Raw genomic sequence first — 17,927 nt, forward strand, 5'->3', positions numbered from 1 at the left:
AAGAAAATCGACAGGGCCGAAATTTGAACCTTAATAGATCCCAATTTGAGACCCATAGACAATCCTGATTGCAGGAAATGTAGGAATCGACCCAGTTGAAATTCCTCCGTCGGAGCACTCCGATCCTCGCACCACGCAACATATTTTCGCCAAATGCGGTGATAATGTTGCGCGGTTACTTCCTTCCTTGCTTTAATCAAAGTAGGAATGACTTCTTCCGGCATGCCTTTTTCCTTTAGGATCCGGCGTTCAACCGCCATGCCGTCAAACGCAGCCGCGGTAAGTCTTGAAACAGACAGGGACCCTGCTGAAGCAAGTCCCTTCTCAGAGGTAGAGGCCACGGATCTTCCGTGATCATCTCTTGAAGTTCCGGGTACCAAGTCCTTCTTGGCCAATCCGGAACCACTAGTATCGTTCTTACGCCTCTTTGCCGTATAATTCTCAATACTTTTGGTATGAGAGGCAGAGGAGGAAACACATACACCGACTGGTACACCCAAGGCGCTACCAGCGCGTCCACAGCTATTGCCTGCGGATCTCTTGACCTGGCGCAATACCTGTCCAGTTTTTTGTTGAGGCGAGACGCCATCATGTCCACCATTGGTCTTTCCCAACGGGTTACCAGCATGTGGAAAACTTCTGGATGAAGACCCCACTCTCCCGGGTGAAGGTCGTGTCTGCTGAGGAAGTCTGCTTCCCAGTTGTCCACTCCCGGGATGAACACTGCTGACAGTGCTATCACATGATTCTCTGCCCAGCGAAGAATCCTTGCAGCTTCTGCCATTGCACTCCTGCTTCTTGTGCCGCCCTGTCTGTTCACATGGGCGACTGCCGTGATGTTGTCCGACTGGATCAACACCGGTTTTCCTTGAAGCAGAGGTTCTGCCTGGCTTAGAGCATTGTAGATTGCTCTTAGTTCCAGAATGTTTATGTGAAGAGACGTTTCCAGGCTCGACCACACGCCCTGGAAGTTTCTTCCTTGTGTGACTGCTCCCCAGCCTCTCAGGCTGGCGTCCGTGGTCACCAGGATCCAATCCTGTATGCCGAATCTGCGGCCCTCCAATAGATGAGCACTCTGCAACCACCACAGAAGAGATACCCTTGTCCTTGGAGACAGGGTTATCCGCTGGTGCATCTGAAGATGCGACCCTGACCATTTGTCCAACAGATCCCTCTGGAAAATTCTTGCGTGGAATCTGCCGAATGGAATTGCTTCGTAAGAAGCCACCATTTTTCCCAGGACTCTTGTGCATTGATGTACAGACACCTTTCCTGGTTTTAGGAGGTTCCTGACAAGTTCGGATAACTCCTTGGCTTTTTCCTCCGGGAGAAAAACCTTTTTCTGAACCGTGTCCAGAATCATCCCTAGGAACAGCAGACGTGTTGTCGGAATTAACTGGGATTTCGGAATATTCAGAATCCACCCGTGCTGTTTTAGCACTTCTTGAGACAGTGCTAATCCCATCTCTAGCTGTTCTCTGGACCTTGCCCTTATTAGGAGATCGTCCAAGTATGGGATAATTAATACGCCTTTTCTTCGAAGAAGAATCATCATCTCGGCCATTACCTTGGTAAAGACCCGAGGTGCCGTGGACAATCCAAACGGCAGCGTCTGAAACTGATAGTGACAGTTCTGTACGACGAACCTGAGGTACCCCTGGTGTGAGGGGTAAATTGGAACGTGGAGATACGCATCCTTTATGTCCAAGGATACCATAAAGTCCCCTTCTTCCAGGTTCGCTATCACTGCTCTGAGTGACTCCATCTTGAACTTGAACTTCTTTATGTACAGGTTCAAGGATTTCAGATTTAGAATAGGTCTTACCGAGCCATCCGGCTTCGGTACCACAAATAGAGTGGAATAATACCCCTTTCCTTGTTGTAAAAGAGGTACCTTGACTATCACCTGCTGAGAGTACAGCTTGTGAATGGCTTCCAAGACCGTCACCCTGTCGGAGGGGGACGATGGTAAAGCAGACTTCAGGAAACGGCGAGGTGGATCAGTCTCTAGTTCCAACCTGTACCCCTGAGATATTATCTGCAGGATCCAGGGATCTACCTGCGAGTGAGCCCACTGCGCGCTGAAATTCTTGAGACGACCGCCCCCGAGTCCGCTTGAGAAGCCCCAGCGTCATGCTGAGGCTTTTGTAGAAGCGGGGGAGGGCTTCTGTTCCTGGGAAGGAGCTGCCTGTTGCAGTCTCTTCCCCCTTCCTCTGCCTCGTGGCAGATATGAATATCCCTTTGCTCTCTTGTTTTTAAAGGAACGAAAGGGCTGCGGTTGAAAAGTCGGTGTCTTTTTCTGTTGGGGAGTGACTTGAGGTAAAAAGGTGGATTTCCCGGCTGTAGCCGTGGCCACCAAATCCGATAGACCGACACCAAATAACTCCTCCCCTTTATACGGCAAAACTTCCATATGCCGTTTTGAGTTCGCATCACCTGACCACTGTCGCGTCCATAAACTTCTTCTGGCCGAAATGGACATAGCACTTACCCGTGATGCCAGTGTGCAAATATCCCTCTGTGCATCACGCATATAAATAAATGCATCCTTTATTTGCTCTAAAGACAGTAAAACATTGTCCCTATCCAGGGTATCAATATTTTCAATCAGGGACTCTGACCAAGCTACCCCAGCACTGCACATCCAGGCTGTCGCTATAGCTGGTCGTAGTATAACACCTGTATGTGTGTATATACTTTTTTGGATATTTTCCATCCTCCTATCTGCTGGATCTTTAAGTGCGGCCGTCTCAGGAGAGGGTAACGCCACTTGTTTTGATAAGCGTGTGAGCGCCTTGTCCACCCTAGGAGGTGTTTCCCAGCGCGCCCTAACCTCTGGCGGGAAAGGGTATAAAGCCAATAACTTCTTTGAAATTAGCATTTTTTTATCGGGGGCAACCCACGCTTCATCACACACCTCATTTAATTCATCTGATTCAGGAAAAACTATAGGTAGTTTTTTCACCCCCCACATAATACCCTGTTTTGTGGTACCTGTAGTATCAGCAATATGTAACGCCTCCTTCATTGCCAAAATCATATAACGTGTGGCCCTACTGGAAAATACGGTTGATTCATCACCGTCGCCACTGGAATCAGTGCCTGTGTCTGGGTCTGTGTCGACCGACTGAGGCAAAGGGCGTTTTACAGCCCCTGACGGTGTTTGAGGCGCCTGGACAGGTGCTAATTGATTGTCCGGCCGTCTCATGTCGTCAAACGACTGCTTTAGCGTGTTGACACTATCCCGTAATTCCATAAATAAAGGCATCCATTCTGGTGTCGACCCCCTAGGGGGTGACATCCCCATATTTGGCAATTGCTCCGCCTCCACACCAATATCGTCCTCATACATGTCGACACACACGTACCGACCCACAGCAGACACACAGGGAATGCTCTTAATGAAGACAGGACCCCACTAGCCCTTTGGGGAGACAGAGGGAGAGTTTGCCAGCACACACCAAAAAGCGCTATATATGACAGGGATAGCCTTATAATAAGTGCTCCCTGTATAGCTGCTTTAATAATATAATTTTGCCACAATTTTGCCCCCCCTCTCTTGTTTTACCCTGTTTCTGTAGTGCAGTGCAGGGGAGAGCCTGGGAGCCTTCCTGACCAGCGGAGCTGTGTGAGGAAAATGGCGCTGTGTGCTGAGGAGATAGGCCCCGCCCCTTTTTCGGCGGGCTCGTCTCCCGCTCTTTAGTGGATTCTGGCAGGGGTTAAATATCTCCATATAGCCCCCGGAGGCTATATGTGAGGTATTTTTAGCCAAAATAGGTTTTCATTTGCCTCCCAGGGCGCCCCCCTCCCAGCGCCCTGCAACCTCAGTGACTGCCGTGTGAAGTGTGCTGAGAGGAAAATGGCGCACAGCTGCAGTGCTGTGCGCTACCTTAAGAAGACCGAGGAGTCTTCTGCCGCCGATTCTGGACCTCTTCTCGTTTCAGCATCTGCAAGGGGGCCGGCGGCGAGGCTCCGGTGACCATCCAGGCTGTACCTGTGATCGTCCCTCTGGAGCTAATGTCCAGTAGCCAAGAAGCCAATCCATCCTGCACGCAGGTGAGTTCACTTCTTCTCCCCTAAGTCCCTCGTTGCAGTGATCCTGTTGCCAGCAGGACTCACTGTAAAATAAAAAACCTAAGCTAAACTTTTCTAAGCAGCTCTTTAGGAGAGCCACCTAGATTGCACCCTTCTCGGCCGGGCACAAAAATCTAACTGAGGCTTGGAGGAGGGTCATAGGGGGAGGAGCCAGTACACACCACCTGATCGTAAAGCTTTACTTTTTGTGCCCCGTCTCCTGCGGAGCCGCTATTCCCCATGGTCCTTTCAGGAACCCCAGCATCCACTAGGACGATAGAGAAATAATATTTGCAACATGAATGCACAGTACTGCTTAAAGGCAGGGAATATTTTCCAGGGAATTACATTGGCTACCTGCGGGCGTTTGTGCAGAGCGCCCATCTAGAAATGCCATTGCTACGTCCTAGGTCTCATGACGTCACTGCCGCCCTTACCACATTGTTTAGGTGCATCAGCATTCAGCAGCAGCTCCTGACATCCCAACTTCTGCGCTGGGGCCGGTCACTACATTGTGGCATCAGAACCCCTGCAACAACGTCAGGAGAAGGAGAGGAGATGGGGAGGAGAATGCTCCCCTCCTGTCGGACCGCTTCCTCCTTCTTTGCGGCAGCGTACTGTAATGAGTTTGTCTGACTCATTATTAGTACTGCTGCTGTCAATACCGCTGTGGTCCCTTTCAGTGCTGCGGGCCCCGGTTGCATCGCTAATAGCCCCCAAGACCCCCCCCCCCCCCGCTCATCCCCTTGCCTGGACACAGAGCACACCGCGGGGACACTAACACATCTGCCACTCACGCCTGCGGCCTGCCACTGCCAGAGCCCTGAGCATACGGACCCCCCGGCCGCAGTAACACGAAGCTGCCACTCACCGTCACGCCCGCCGGAGCGCCGCTGATCATCAGGACTCGCCTCCGCCAGCTGATGGATAAGTTAGAATTTCTCCTTCACCACTGCAGAAACACTTTAGCCGCGGGCCCTCCGTGCTGAGCTGCCACTCCAAGTCCAGCCAAGCTGCAGCAGAGCGCGTCCCAGGGACCCGGCCACTTTTTAAATGCGAGTCCCCAGTCCTCAAATCAGGGTAAAATACGCGCTATAGCGCGTTTTTGCGAACACTGCACCCAATACTAACTTTTTTATTCCTTTTTCACCGCATGCAATTTCTACCCATAATGTCTCGACAGTGTCTACAGTCCCCTCCTGAATATCTTCCCGTATATCAGGTTTTAAAAACGGCTTTACATAAAGACACACCCCTCCACCCTTTTTATTTAGTCTGTCTCTCCTAAACAGTGTATAGCCCTCTAGATTGACTGTCCAATCATGAGATTCATCACACCAAGTTTCAGTAATGCCTATAATATCATACTGTTTGCTTGCTGCAAGTATTTCTAGTTCACCCTTTTTACCAGTAATGCTTCTGGCGTTTACATACATACAAGATAAGTATTTTCCCTTGCGTTAGGGACATCTTTCACCTTATGTAGCAATGATGACCTGTAATCATCATTGGTTAGTGCTTTGGTAATATCTCTTTTAGTACCAATGTTAGTAACCTTACCGCCTGCTCTTACCCTCCCCCCAACTTCTCCCCCATTTCGTTTACTACCGCCATCCCCACTATTCTCACTGCATGACCCGTAGTTTCTAGCTAAACCCTCTCCCCAGGCTCCTAGTTTAAAATCTCCTCCAACCTTCTAACGATCCTTCCCCCCAGCACCGCTGCCCCCTCCTCAGTCAGGTGCAATCAGTCACGACAAAAGAGATGGCGCCTGACTGAGAAGTCCGCCCAGTGTTCCAGGAACACAAACCCCTCTTTCCTGCACCAATCCCTAAACCACACATTTACCTCCCTAATCTCCCTCTGCCTCCCTGGACTAGCGCGTGGCACGGGTAATAAATCTGAGAATATTACCTTAGATGTCCTTGCCTTCAGTTTCTTTCCTAAGTCCCTATAGTCTTTCTTAAGGACATCCCACCTTCCGCTAACTTTGTCATTGGTGCCAACGTGCACCAAGACCGCCGGGTCTTTCGCAGCCCCTCCCAACAATCTATCTACCCGGTCCGCGATGTGCCGTACCCGAACACCCGGGAGACAACAGACTGTACGGCGATCACGGTCCCGGTAGCAGATTGCCCTATCTGCCTTCCTGATGATAGAATCCCCTACCACCACGATCTGACTAGGTACCTCACTATCTTTTATCCCAACCGCGCCAGAGGGACCGCTCCTCTGGATGCTAGAGGGAGCAGTCTCCTCCGGCACCGTCATTTCTTCACTATCATCCTCCGATTCCTCGTCCAATCGGGCAAATTTGTTCGGGTTTGATAGTTCAGAGATGTCGAGCCTCCCCCTCTTTTTCTTCCTTCTAACTGTGACCCAACTGGCTACCTGATCATCATCCTCTTCTACCAGTGACCCCTCCCGCAACTCCTCCACCGTTCTGTCTAAACTACGCTCGAGATTGTGAATCTCCCTCAGTCGCGTAACGGTTTGCTCTAGATCAGTTACCTGGGCTTCCAGGGCAACCGTTCGCACACACCTCGTGCAGATGTAATCACACCGGGCCGGTAGCTCCAGGTGTGCATACATCTTGCACGACATGCACTGAGTGAGGTCCCCAATCAGAGCCCCTCCCATATTGTTTGTAAGGTCTAACTCACTGTTACTCTCAAATAAAAAGCAGCAAAAATAAAAAGTAGAAGACAAGCAATCTCACTTATACAATAATTAAGCTGGCTTATACTCATCTATCTTTGTGCGGTTCTTGGTCCTTCACTTTTATGCAGCCATAGTACTCTCTCCTGCGGCACCTATACTCCACTTAGCAGTTGCAGTTGTTCCACCTCACTGCACCTCCTTTTCACTCGGCTTCCAGCTCCTTTTTGCTGTTTACAACTCACACTTACAAATCCAAGCAGCACTTAAATACAAGCCCATGCACAGAGCACATAAGAAAGAATACAATTACTGCAGCATTCATTATAAATCATAAGATGAATACACATGATGTAATACACATATACACACATATCCTACCTATATATACATATAACCTACATATAAGCGGATTGTCCGGAACCTTCGGGACCCACATGACCTTAATGTGTTCTGAATGTGTATGACCATGTACTGAATACCGCAGTTGTGGATCTACCAGGAAGCATTATAGTCAACAGAAAACCTAGTAATCGTCGACAGCAGGGAGCAGTAACCAGGCAAAATAACATTCTTGCAACCCCAAGGGGTCCGAGGGAATTATACATATATAATTTTAACAACATTCCCCCACAGATATAACCATGTCAGTGCTCAATCTACAGGCTCATGGAAGCGAATCATATAAATACCCATAAATATATATATACAGGCATAAGTTAGTTACAGCATGTCAATTTACACCCGGTAATAACAGTTAGTGCCGACAGGGTCACCCACAGACTACTGTGTCTCCCATACCGTGTTTACTATGAACAAGTATAACACAACCGATCTGTTGACTCAGTATCTACAGTAACAAGCACCAAACAGGCGTCGGCGATGCCGACAATTAACCCCAGAGGCGTTTGTGACAGAACATTCACACATTTAGACACAAGTGTATATCTGACAGGGAGCACACAGCGATTATACACAACCACGAGTACATGCCCATTTCCAAATCAAATAGTGTTATACATTCCTACATAACACTAACAGTATGTGCCCCCCCTTGTTTGTGCTGTACACAGTTTTGGCGGGGACATTAAGGAAAAATGGCGCAGTATCTAGCTGTGAGGGCTAAGCTCCGCCCCTTATCAGCGCGCGGTAGCCCGTTATATTATAACCCGTATATGCAGACAGGGGACCATATACAGTGGCAACCAACTGTATATGTGCTCTGGAAGTAAAACATAATGTAAAACATACTGCCCAGGGCGCCCCTGCGACCGATACCAGCCGATGGTGTGTGGGAGCAATGGCGCGCAGCGGGACCGCTGCGATATGCTGGCTGGGGTAGCGGACACGGTGCCCAGGCACCGAAGAACAACTTAAGCCAGCCTAAAAATTAGCCTCAGTAACTAACTGCCCAGGGCGCAACCCCCCCCCCCCCCCCGCCCTGCACCCGGTGAGTGTGTTGGTGTGTGGGAGCACGGAGCGCAGCGCGACCGCTGCCTGTTACCTCCGTTACTGAAGTCTTCTGCCATCACTGAAGTCTTCTTTTCTTCTAATACTCACCCGGCTTCTTTCTTCTGTGAGGGGTGTGACGGCGCGGCTCCGGGAACAAGCAGCTAGGCGAACCAAGTGATCGAACCCTAATGGTGTCCAGTAGCCGAGAAGCAGAGCCCTTAAAGTAAGAAGTAGGTTCTGCTTCTCTCCCCTCACTCCCACACTGCAGGGAGCCTGTAGCCAGCAGGTCTCCCTGAAAATAAAAAACCTAACATAAAGTCTTAGAGAAACTCAGTAGAGCTCCCCTAGTGTGTGTCCATTCACTCCTGGGCACAAATTCTAACTGAGGTCTGGGGGAGGGGCATAAAGGGAGGAGCCAGTTCACACCCAGTTTAAGTCTTTATAGTGTGCCCAAGCTCCTGTGGATCCGTCTATACCCCATGGTCCTTTTTGAGTCCCCAGCATCCTCTAGGACGTAAGAAAAAATGCAATATCATGCACTTGGGTCTCAAAAACCCAAATGTTAAATATGGTAGTAATGGTACTATAATAGAAACTACAGAGGAGGAAAGGGTTTTAGGAGTCACCATTTCAGGTGACTTAAAGGCAGGAAAGCAATTTAAAAAGTAATGAGGAATGTAAGTCAAACGCTTGGTTGCATAGGGAGAGGAATCAGCAGCAGAAAAAAAATAAGAATTTACTTACCGATAATTCTATTTCTCGGAGTCCGTAGTGGATGCTGGGGTTCCTGAAAGGACCATGGGGAATAGCGGCTCCGCAGGAGAAAGGGCACAAAAAGTAAAGCTTTACGATCAGGTGGTGTGTACTGGCTCCTCCCCCTATGACCCTCCTCCAAGCCTCAGTTAGGTACTGTGCCCGGACGAGCGTACACAATAAGGAAGGATTTTGAATCCCGGGTAAGACTCATACCAGCCACACTGTACAACCTGTGATCTGAACCCAGTTAACAGTATGATAACAGCGGAGCCTCTAAAAAGATGGCTCACAACAATAATAACCCGATTTTTGTAACTATGTACAAGTATTGCAGACAATCCGCACTTGGGATGGGCGCCCAGCATCCACTACGGACTCCGAGAAATAGAATTATCGGTAAGTAAATTCTTATTTTCTCTATCGTCCTAGTGGATGCTGGGGTTCCTGAAAGGACCATGGGGATAATACCAAAGCTCCCAAACGGGCGGGAGAGTGCGGATGACTCTGCAGCACCGAATGAGAGAACTCCAGGTCCTCCTTAGCCAGGGTATCAAATTTGTAGGATTTTACAAACGTGTTTGCCCCTGACTAAATAACCGCTCGGCAAAGTTGTAAAGCCGAGACCCCTCGGGCAGCCGCCCAAGATGAGCCCACCTTCCTTGTGGAATGGGCATTTACATATTTTGGCTGTGGCAGGCCTGCCACAGAATGTGCAAGCTGAATTGTATTACACATCCAACTAGCAATAGTCTGCTTAGAAGCAAGAGCACCCAGTTTGTTGGGTGCATACAGGATAACAGCAAGTCAGTTTTCCTGACTCCAGCCGTCCTGGAACATATTTTCAGGGCCCGGACAACATCTAGCAACTTGGAGTCCTCCAAGTCCCTAGTAGGTGCAAGGCACCACAATAAGCTGGTTCAGGTGAAACACTGACACCACCTTAGGGAGAGAACTGGGGACGAGTCCGCAGCTCTGCCCTGTCCGAATGGACAAACAGATATGGGCTTTTTTGAGAAAAAACCACCAATTTGACACTCGCCTGGTCCAGGCCAGGTCCAAGAGCATGTTCACTTTTCATGTGAGATGCTTCAAATCCACAGATTTGACTGGTTTTAAACCAATGTGTTTTGAGGAATCCCAGAACTACGTTGAGATCCCACAGTGCCACTGGAGGCACAAAAGGGGGTTGTATATGCAATACTCCCTTGACAAACTTCTGGACTTCAGGAACTGAAGCCAATTCTTTCTGGAAGAAAAATCGACAGGGCCGAAATTTGAACCTTAATGGACCCCAATTTGAGGCCCATAGACACTCCTGTTTGCAGGAAATGCAGGAATCGACCGAGTTGAAATTTCTTAGTGGGGCCTTCCTGGCCTCACACCTCGCAACATATTTTCGCCACATGTGGTGATAATGTTGTGCGGTCACCTCCTTTCTGGCTTTGACCAGGGTAGGAATGACCTCTTCCTGAATGCCTTTTCCCTTAGGATCCGGCGTTCCACCGCCATGCCGTCAAACGCAGTTGCGGTAAGTCTTGGAACAGACATGGTACTTGCTGAAACAAGTCCCTTCTTAGCGGCAGAGGCCATAAGTCCTCTGTGAGCATCTCTTGAAGTTCCGGGTACCAAGTCCTTCTTGGCCAATCCGGAGCCATGAGTATAGTTCTTACTCCTCTACGTCTTATAATTCTCAGTACCTTAGGTATGAAAAGCAGAGGATGGAACACATACACCGACTGGTACACCCACGGTGTTACCAGAACGTCCACAGCTATTGCCTGAGGGTCTCTTGACCTGGCGCAATACCTGTCCCGTTTTTTGTTCAGACGGGACGCCATCATGTCCACCTTTGGTATTTCCCAACGGTTTACAAACATGTGGAAAAAACTTCCCAATGAAGTTTCCACTCTCCCGGGTGGAGGTCGTGCCTGCTGAGGAAGTCTGCTTCCCAGTTTCCATTCCCGGGATGAAACACTGCTGACAGTGCTATCACATGATTTTCCGCCCAGCGAAAAGTCCTTGCAGTTTTTGCCATTGCCCTCCTGCTTCTTGTGTCGCCCTGTCTGTTTACGTGGGCGACTGCCGTGATGTTTTTCCCACTGGATCAATACCGGCTGACCTTGAAGCAGAGGTCTTGCTAAGCTTAGAGCATTATAAATTTACCCTTAGCTCCAGTATATTTATGTGGAGAAAAGTCTCCAGACTTGATCACACTCCCTGGAAATTTTTTCCTTGTGTGACTGCTCCCCAGCCTCTCGGCCTGGGCTCCGTGGTCACCAGCATCCAATCCTGAATGCCGAATCTGCGGCCCTCTAGAAGATGAGCACTCTATAACCACCACAGGAGAGACACCCTTGTCCTTGGATATAGGGTTATCCGCTGATGCATCTGAAGATGCGATCCGGACCATTTGTCCAGCAGATCCCACTGAAAAGTTCTTGCGTGAAATCTGCCGAATGGAATTGCTTCGTAGGAAGCCACCATTTTTACCAGGACCCTTGTGCAATGATGCACTGTTTTTAGGAGGTTCCTGACTAGCTCGGATAACTCCCTGGCTTTCTCTTCCGGGAGAAACACCTTTTTCTGGACTGTGTCCAGAATCATCCCTAGGCACAGCAGACGTGTCGTCGGGATCAGCTGCGATTTTGGAATATTTAGAATCCACCCGTGCTGTTGTAGCAGTATCCGAGATAGTGCTACTCCGACCTCCAACTGTTCCCTGGACTATGCCCTTATCAGGAGATCGTCCAAGTAAGGGATAATTAAGACGCCTTTTCTTCGAAGAAGAATCATCATTTCGGCCATTACCTTGGTAAAGACCCGGGGTGCCGTGGACAATCCAAACGGCAGCGTCTGAAACTGATAGTGACAGTTCTGCACCACGAACCTGAGGTACCCTTAGTGAGAAGGGCAAATTTGGGACATAGAGGTAAGCATCCCTGATGTCCTGGGACACTATATAGTCCCCTTCTTCCTGGTTCGTTATCACTGCTCTGAGTGACTCCATCTTGATTTGAACCTTTGTAAGTGTTCAAAAATTTTTTAGAATAAGTCTCACCTAGCCTTCTGGCTTCAGTACCACAATATAGTGTGGAATAATACCCCTTTTTCTTGTAGTAGGAGAGGTAATTTAATTATCACCTGCTGGGAATACAGCTTGTGAATTTTTTTCTATACTGCCTCCTTGTCGGAGGGAGACCTTGGTAAAGCAGACTTCAGGAGCCTGCGAAGGGGAAACGTCTCGACATTCCAATCTGTACCCCTGGGATACTACTTGTAGGATCCAGGGGTCCTGTACGGTCTCAGCGCCATGCTGAGAACTTGTCAGAAGCGGTGGAACGCTTCTGTTCCTGGGAATGGGCTGCCTGCTGCAGTCTTCTTCCCTTTCCTCTATCCCTGGGCAGATATGATCTTATAGGGACGAAAGGACTGAGGCTGAAAAGACGGTGTCTTTTTCTGCAGAGATGTGACTTAGGGTAAAAACGGTGGATTTTCCAGCAGTTGCCGTGGCCACCAGGTCCGATGGACCGACCCCAAATAACTCCTCTTCCTTTATACGGCAATACACCTTTGTGCCGTTTGGAATCTGCATCACCTGACCACTGTCGTGTCCATAACATCTTCTGGCAGATATGGACATCGCATTTACTCTTGATGCCAGAGTGCAAATATCCCTCTGTGCATCTCGCATATATAGAAATGCATCCTTTAAATGCTCTATAGTCAATAAAATACTGTCCCTGTCAAGGGTATCAATATTTTTAGTCAGGGAATCCGACCAAGCCACCCCAGCTCTGCACATCCAAGCTGAGGCGATCGCTGGTCGCAGTATAACACCAGTATGTGTGTATATACTTTTTATGATATTTTCCAGCCTCCTGTCAGCTGGTCCTTGAGGACGGCCCTATCTATAGACGGTACCGCCACTTGTTTTGATAAGCGTGTGAGCGCCTTATCCACCCTAAGGGGTGTTTCCCAACGCGCCCTAACTTCTGGCGGGAAAGGGTATACCGCCCCTAATTTTCTATCGGGGGGAACCCACGCATCATCACACACTTTATTTAATTTATCTGATTCAGGAAAAACTACGGTAGTTTTTTCACATCCCACATAATACCCTCTTTTGTGGTACTTGTAGTATCAGAAATATGTAACACCTCCTTCATTGCCTTTAACGTGTGGCCCTAATAAGGAATACGTTTGTTTATTCACCGTCGACACTGGATTCAGTGTCCCTGTCTGTGTCTGTGTCGACCGACTAAAGTAAACGGGCGTTTTAAAAACCCCTGACGGTGTTTTTGAGACGTCTGGACCGGTACTAATTGTTTGTCGGCCGTCTCATGTCGTCAACCGACCTTGCAGCGTGTTGACATTATCACGTAATTCCCTAAATAAGCCATCCATTCCGGTGTCGACTCCCTAGAGAGTGACATCACCATTACAGGCAATTGCTCCGCCTCCTCCCAACATCGTCCTCATACATGTCGACACACACGTACCGACACACAGCACACACACAGGGAATGCTCTGATAGAGGACAGGACCCACTAGCCCTTTGGAGAGACAGAGGGAGAGTTTGCCAGCACACACCAAAAACGCTATAATTATATAGGGACAACCTTATATAAGTGTTTTCCCTTATAGCATCTTTTTTATATATTTCTAACGCCAAATTAGTGCCCCCCCTCTCTGTTTTAACCCTGTTTCTGTAGTGCAGTGCAGGGGAGAGCCTGGGAGCCTTCCCTCCAGCCTTTCTGTGAGGGAAAATGGCGCTGTGTGCTGAGGAGATAGGCCCCGCCCCTTTTTCGGCGGCCTCGTCTCCCGCTCTTAACGGATTCTGGCAGGGGTTAAATATCTCCATATAGCCTCCGGAGGCTATATGTGAGGTATTTTTAGCCAAAATAGGTTTTCATTTGCCTCCCAGGGCGCCCCCCTCCCAGCGCCCTGCACCCTCAGTGACTGCCGTGTGAAGTGTGCTGAGAGGAAAATGGCGCACAGCTGCAGTGCTGTGCGCTACCTTTAGAAGACTGAGGAGTCTTCTGCCGCCGATTCTGGACCTCTTCTTACTTCAGCATCTGCAAGGGGGCCGGCGGCAAGGCTCCGGTGACCATCCAGGCTGTACCTGTGATCGTCCCTCTGGAGCTGATGTCCAGTAGCCAAGAGGCCAATCCATCCTGCACGCAGGTGAGTTCACTTCTTCTCCCCTAAGTCCCTCGTTGCAGTGATCCTGTTGCCAGCAGGACTCACTGTAAAATAAAAAACCTAAGCTAAACTTTTCTAAGCAGCTCTTTAGGAGAGCCACCTAGATTGCACCCTTCTCGGCCGGGCACAAAAATCTAACTGAGGCTTGGAGGAGGGTCATAGGGGGAGGAGCCAGTACACACCACCTGATCGTAAAGCTTTACTTTTTGTGCCCTGTCTCCTGCGGAGCCGCTATTCCCCATGGTCCTTTCAGGAACCCCAGCATCCACTAGGACGATAGAGAAATAATAATACCAATGTATATGTCATTGGTATGGCCACATCTAGAATTCAGTGTTCAGTTGCGGAGGCCATATTTTCGGAAGGCTATAAATACAAATGAGAATGTACAAAGAATGGCAACTAAAATGGTGCATGGCCTACATCACAAAACGTATCCGTAAAGACTAAAAGATCTTAATATGTGTAGTTCAGAGCAAGGGAAAGAGGGGGGTGGGGGAAACATGATAGAAACTTTCAAATATATCAAGAGTTTTAACAAGGTACAATAGGGAGACATTGAAACTAGAGAGGTAGGTTCAAGGGAAATTTGAGGAAAAATTACTTCATAGAAAGGGTAGTGGATACGTAGAATAGCCTCCCATCAGAAGTGGTAAATGCTAAAACAGCAATTTAAAACCATGCGTGGGCTAGGAAAAAGTATATCCTTACAAAGACTAAAGATAAAATAGGGTTGAAGTTGGCAAAAAGATCAATGAAAAACGGCAGACTAGATGGGTCAAGATGTTCTTATCTGCCTTCAAATTCTATGTTGCTATGTTACTTGTTAAAAGTCAAATGCCTTATCTCCACGAACAAGTGGAACCACCCTATAATCTTACTCTATTGAAGTGAAAAACCATAAACCACAAAGATAATCTAAGCGACAAACATTTTCTGGTACATTGAAATTAGCAAAAAGCAATCAGTATGCCATCTCAAAAGTAACAGCTGGTGTATAACAGTTGAATTGCACTGATAACAAGAAATAAAAAATCATTAGTAATATAAATTTCAGTTACTGTAAATGTACAATAGTACAAACCAAAAGCAGGGTTTGCTACATCCCTGTGATACTGTAGGATGGTCAATAACTTTAATCTACAGAGAAAACTCTTTCGGTGTCTCCACAAAACTGCTGAAACAAACCAGTAGTCGGTAGAAGAAAATAAGGCCACTGCAGCCAGAGGCCAGTCATCTGTATATTCCGAGCACACATTGTGGGAGAGTACCTGGAGCTACAACGGATTTGTTACATGAATATTATCCCCATGTGAGATTCATTGAAACTCAGTGAAAATTCTTCATAGATTATTATTACACATTGTTGTGCCCTTTTTCTGATATTACCCCTGAAGAAGTCCCTATAAAATGACAAAACATGTAGGATTACTGATGCAACATCCTTCTGCCCTTTTGTGCGAGACACCCGCAAGGGTGTTGGTGGGATTTATTTACATATCTTCTGTATTGTTGTTGGCTAATTTTACATTATTTTATTATGTAAGTAAGCAGTTTTATATAAAAAAAAAAAAAATCATCATCAAGAATAAAAATTATTTTGGTATCTACTAATAAGTGGCCAATAGGCCGTTCTTTGGGTGATTTTTTGGTGAGATGGTATAATTACAGGATGCTCCTGAGGAAGCTGGCAGCCATCAGACCAGCGAAACGCGTTGAGCCGAGGATCATTGACCACCAGCACTGCATCCACTTGTGTCACATCTGGTACTAACTGGACTCTTTGCCTCTTTGGACACTACAAACGATCTACCATTGGAACCCGAAACCACCCCCTGCTGCTATTTGGATCTTCATCTGCAAATTGAGATCCTTTGGGGACTGCATCTATAAGGACCGGGTCAATAATAACATCCAAAGTGAACCAAAGGTTAGAGGAATGAGCCCTAACCGGAAGTTGCACACAGCACACAATATGAGTGAGATCTAAGTAGTCTAAATCCTAAATTCTCTGTCAATATTCGAGAATAGATAGAGAATTGTGACAGTTCTTAATATATACTTTACAATCCTATTTTTATTGTATGTCTAAATAAATTGTTGTAATTTTTATTCAAATTTATTACTGTCCCTTATTGGTTTTACAGCCGGCGCCAGCGTACGTTTTACCATTTTGCTTTACATATTACAGGGGCTGACCCCCCCCCCTATACAGGCTGCCGCTGACAGCGCACTCATAATTCTTTTCTTAATTACAGGATGTTCCTGTTTAATACATTGGATAACATTGAAGAGTGAATGTGAATTACAACAGTGGGGTGACATCAACTCCTACGCACTCTGAAATACGGACATTGTAATCCACTGTGGTTTTTATTTGAGGGTATAATTCCACCAACCTCTGGTTCTTTTTACTGTACATGCTATCTGTTGGGTTCCCACTAACAGGTGTTCCACCGTGAAGTGCTGCTGTAGCAGGGCCAGACTGCCCATCTGGCACTTCTAGCAAATGCCAGAAGGGCCAATGCGTAGGTGGGCCGGTCCAGTCACAGAGAAGCTGGGAAGGGCGCGTGCAGTGCAGCTATCGGATCTCTGTTTGTGCCCCCCCGAAAAATGGGTGTGTAGACTTACGGCACGCCCCCTGTGCCACTTTCGCAAACACACCGCCCCCTGCACATAAAGATCAATAAAAATGGGGACATGCCGTAAGTACAAGCCCCCATGACTCGCCGTACGCCCCTCCGCTGAACGTACGCGTCCACCCCTGTCCCGAGCGCAGGCACAAGGATGCCAGGGCTGAATAATAGCCCCAGTCCACCCCTGTGCTGTGGTAATCTTTATAGACTTCAGCATGAGATAAGGGTATTTGTTCTGTGTATCACACACACATACACATCACAATTATATAAACATATACATGCATCTTACAAAGTTGAATAGACCTTTTCGGGAATTCTTTTAAAGTAGACTATGTGTTCCCGTATCATTCTCCCCAAAAGAACAGTTAGCATACACCATCACACAGCATGTAGAAACTGGTATGTGACGTCTGCATTTTTTTTTTTTTTTTTTTTAACGTTAAACCACTAAAATATTAAAACAAAAAACTTGAAAGTATGTTTCTTCAGACAGACACAGAGCAAATGCCAGACAAGACTACAGACAAGAAACAATGAAGGTCTTCCAAATAAAAATAAATAAAATAATAACAATGATGATAACAACAACAACAACAGACAATGCAAAAAGTGCAAAAGAGAAAATATATCCTTATTTTTTTGCGACTCTTACCTGAGTTTTTCGTATTCTTAAATTCACAGAAGACCGGTTGGCATTCTCATCCTGGTCAACTGTTTGCTCAATAGCTACAATAAAAATATACCTATGAGACTTTACTAATAACGGGTCACACTATGCTTGATTACAGCTTCATTTCACACATCAGAGAGGCAAATAGTACTAATGATGCACTAAATTTACCTAAGCTCTAGGGCTGAATGGACAAAATGAGAAGGCTAATGTATATAGTAATCCCAGCTGAATCTGTGCATACAATTATGTGCAATGAAAAGGAGATTTATGGAAAGAACTTACCTTTGTTAAATCTCTTTCTGCGAGGTACACTGGGTTCCACAGGGAATAACATCGGGGTGTGGAGTTGGATCTTGAACCGAGGCACCAACAGGCTAAAAGCTTTGCCTGTTCCCAAGTTGCACAGCGCGGCCTGCTCTATAACCCCGCCTCCGTGCACAGGAGCTCAGTTTTGTTAACCAGTACAATGCAG

General features: G+C 47.4%; 1 protein-coding gene across 2 annotated transcripts in view; it reads right to left on the reverse strand.

The window, feature by feature from the left end:
- The window catches only part of STX2 (syntaxin 2), a 273,207-nt gene that overhangs the window by 91,189 nt on the left and 164,091 nt on the right, over positions 1–17,927 (reverse strand). For both annotated transcript variants that reach the window (XM_063964647.1, XM_063964646.1), the window contains exon 5: positions 17,435–17,508. In XM_063964647.1, coding sequence (XP_063820717.1) covers positions 17,435–17,508 — 74 coding nt within the window. The remainder of the gene's footprint in view (positions 1–17,434; positions 17,509–17,927) is intronic.

Source organism: Pseudophryne corroboree, chromosome 1 (assembly GCF_028390025.1).
Source record: "Pseudophryne corroboree isolate aPseCor3 chromosome 1, aPseCor3.hap2, whole genome shotgun sequence".
Lineage (NCBI taxonomy): Eukaryota > Metazoa > Chordata > Amphibia > Anura > Myobatrachidae > Pseudophryne > Pseudophryne corroboree.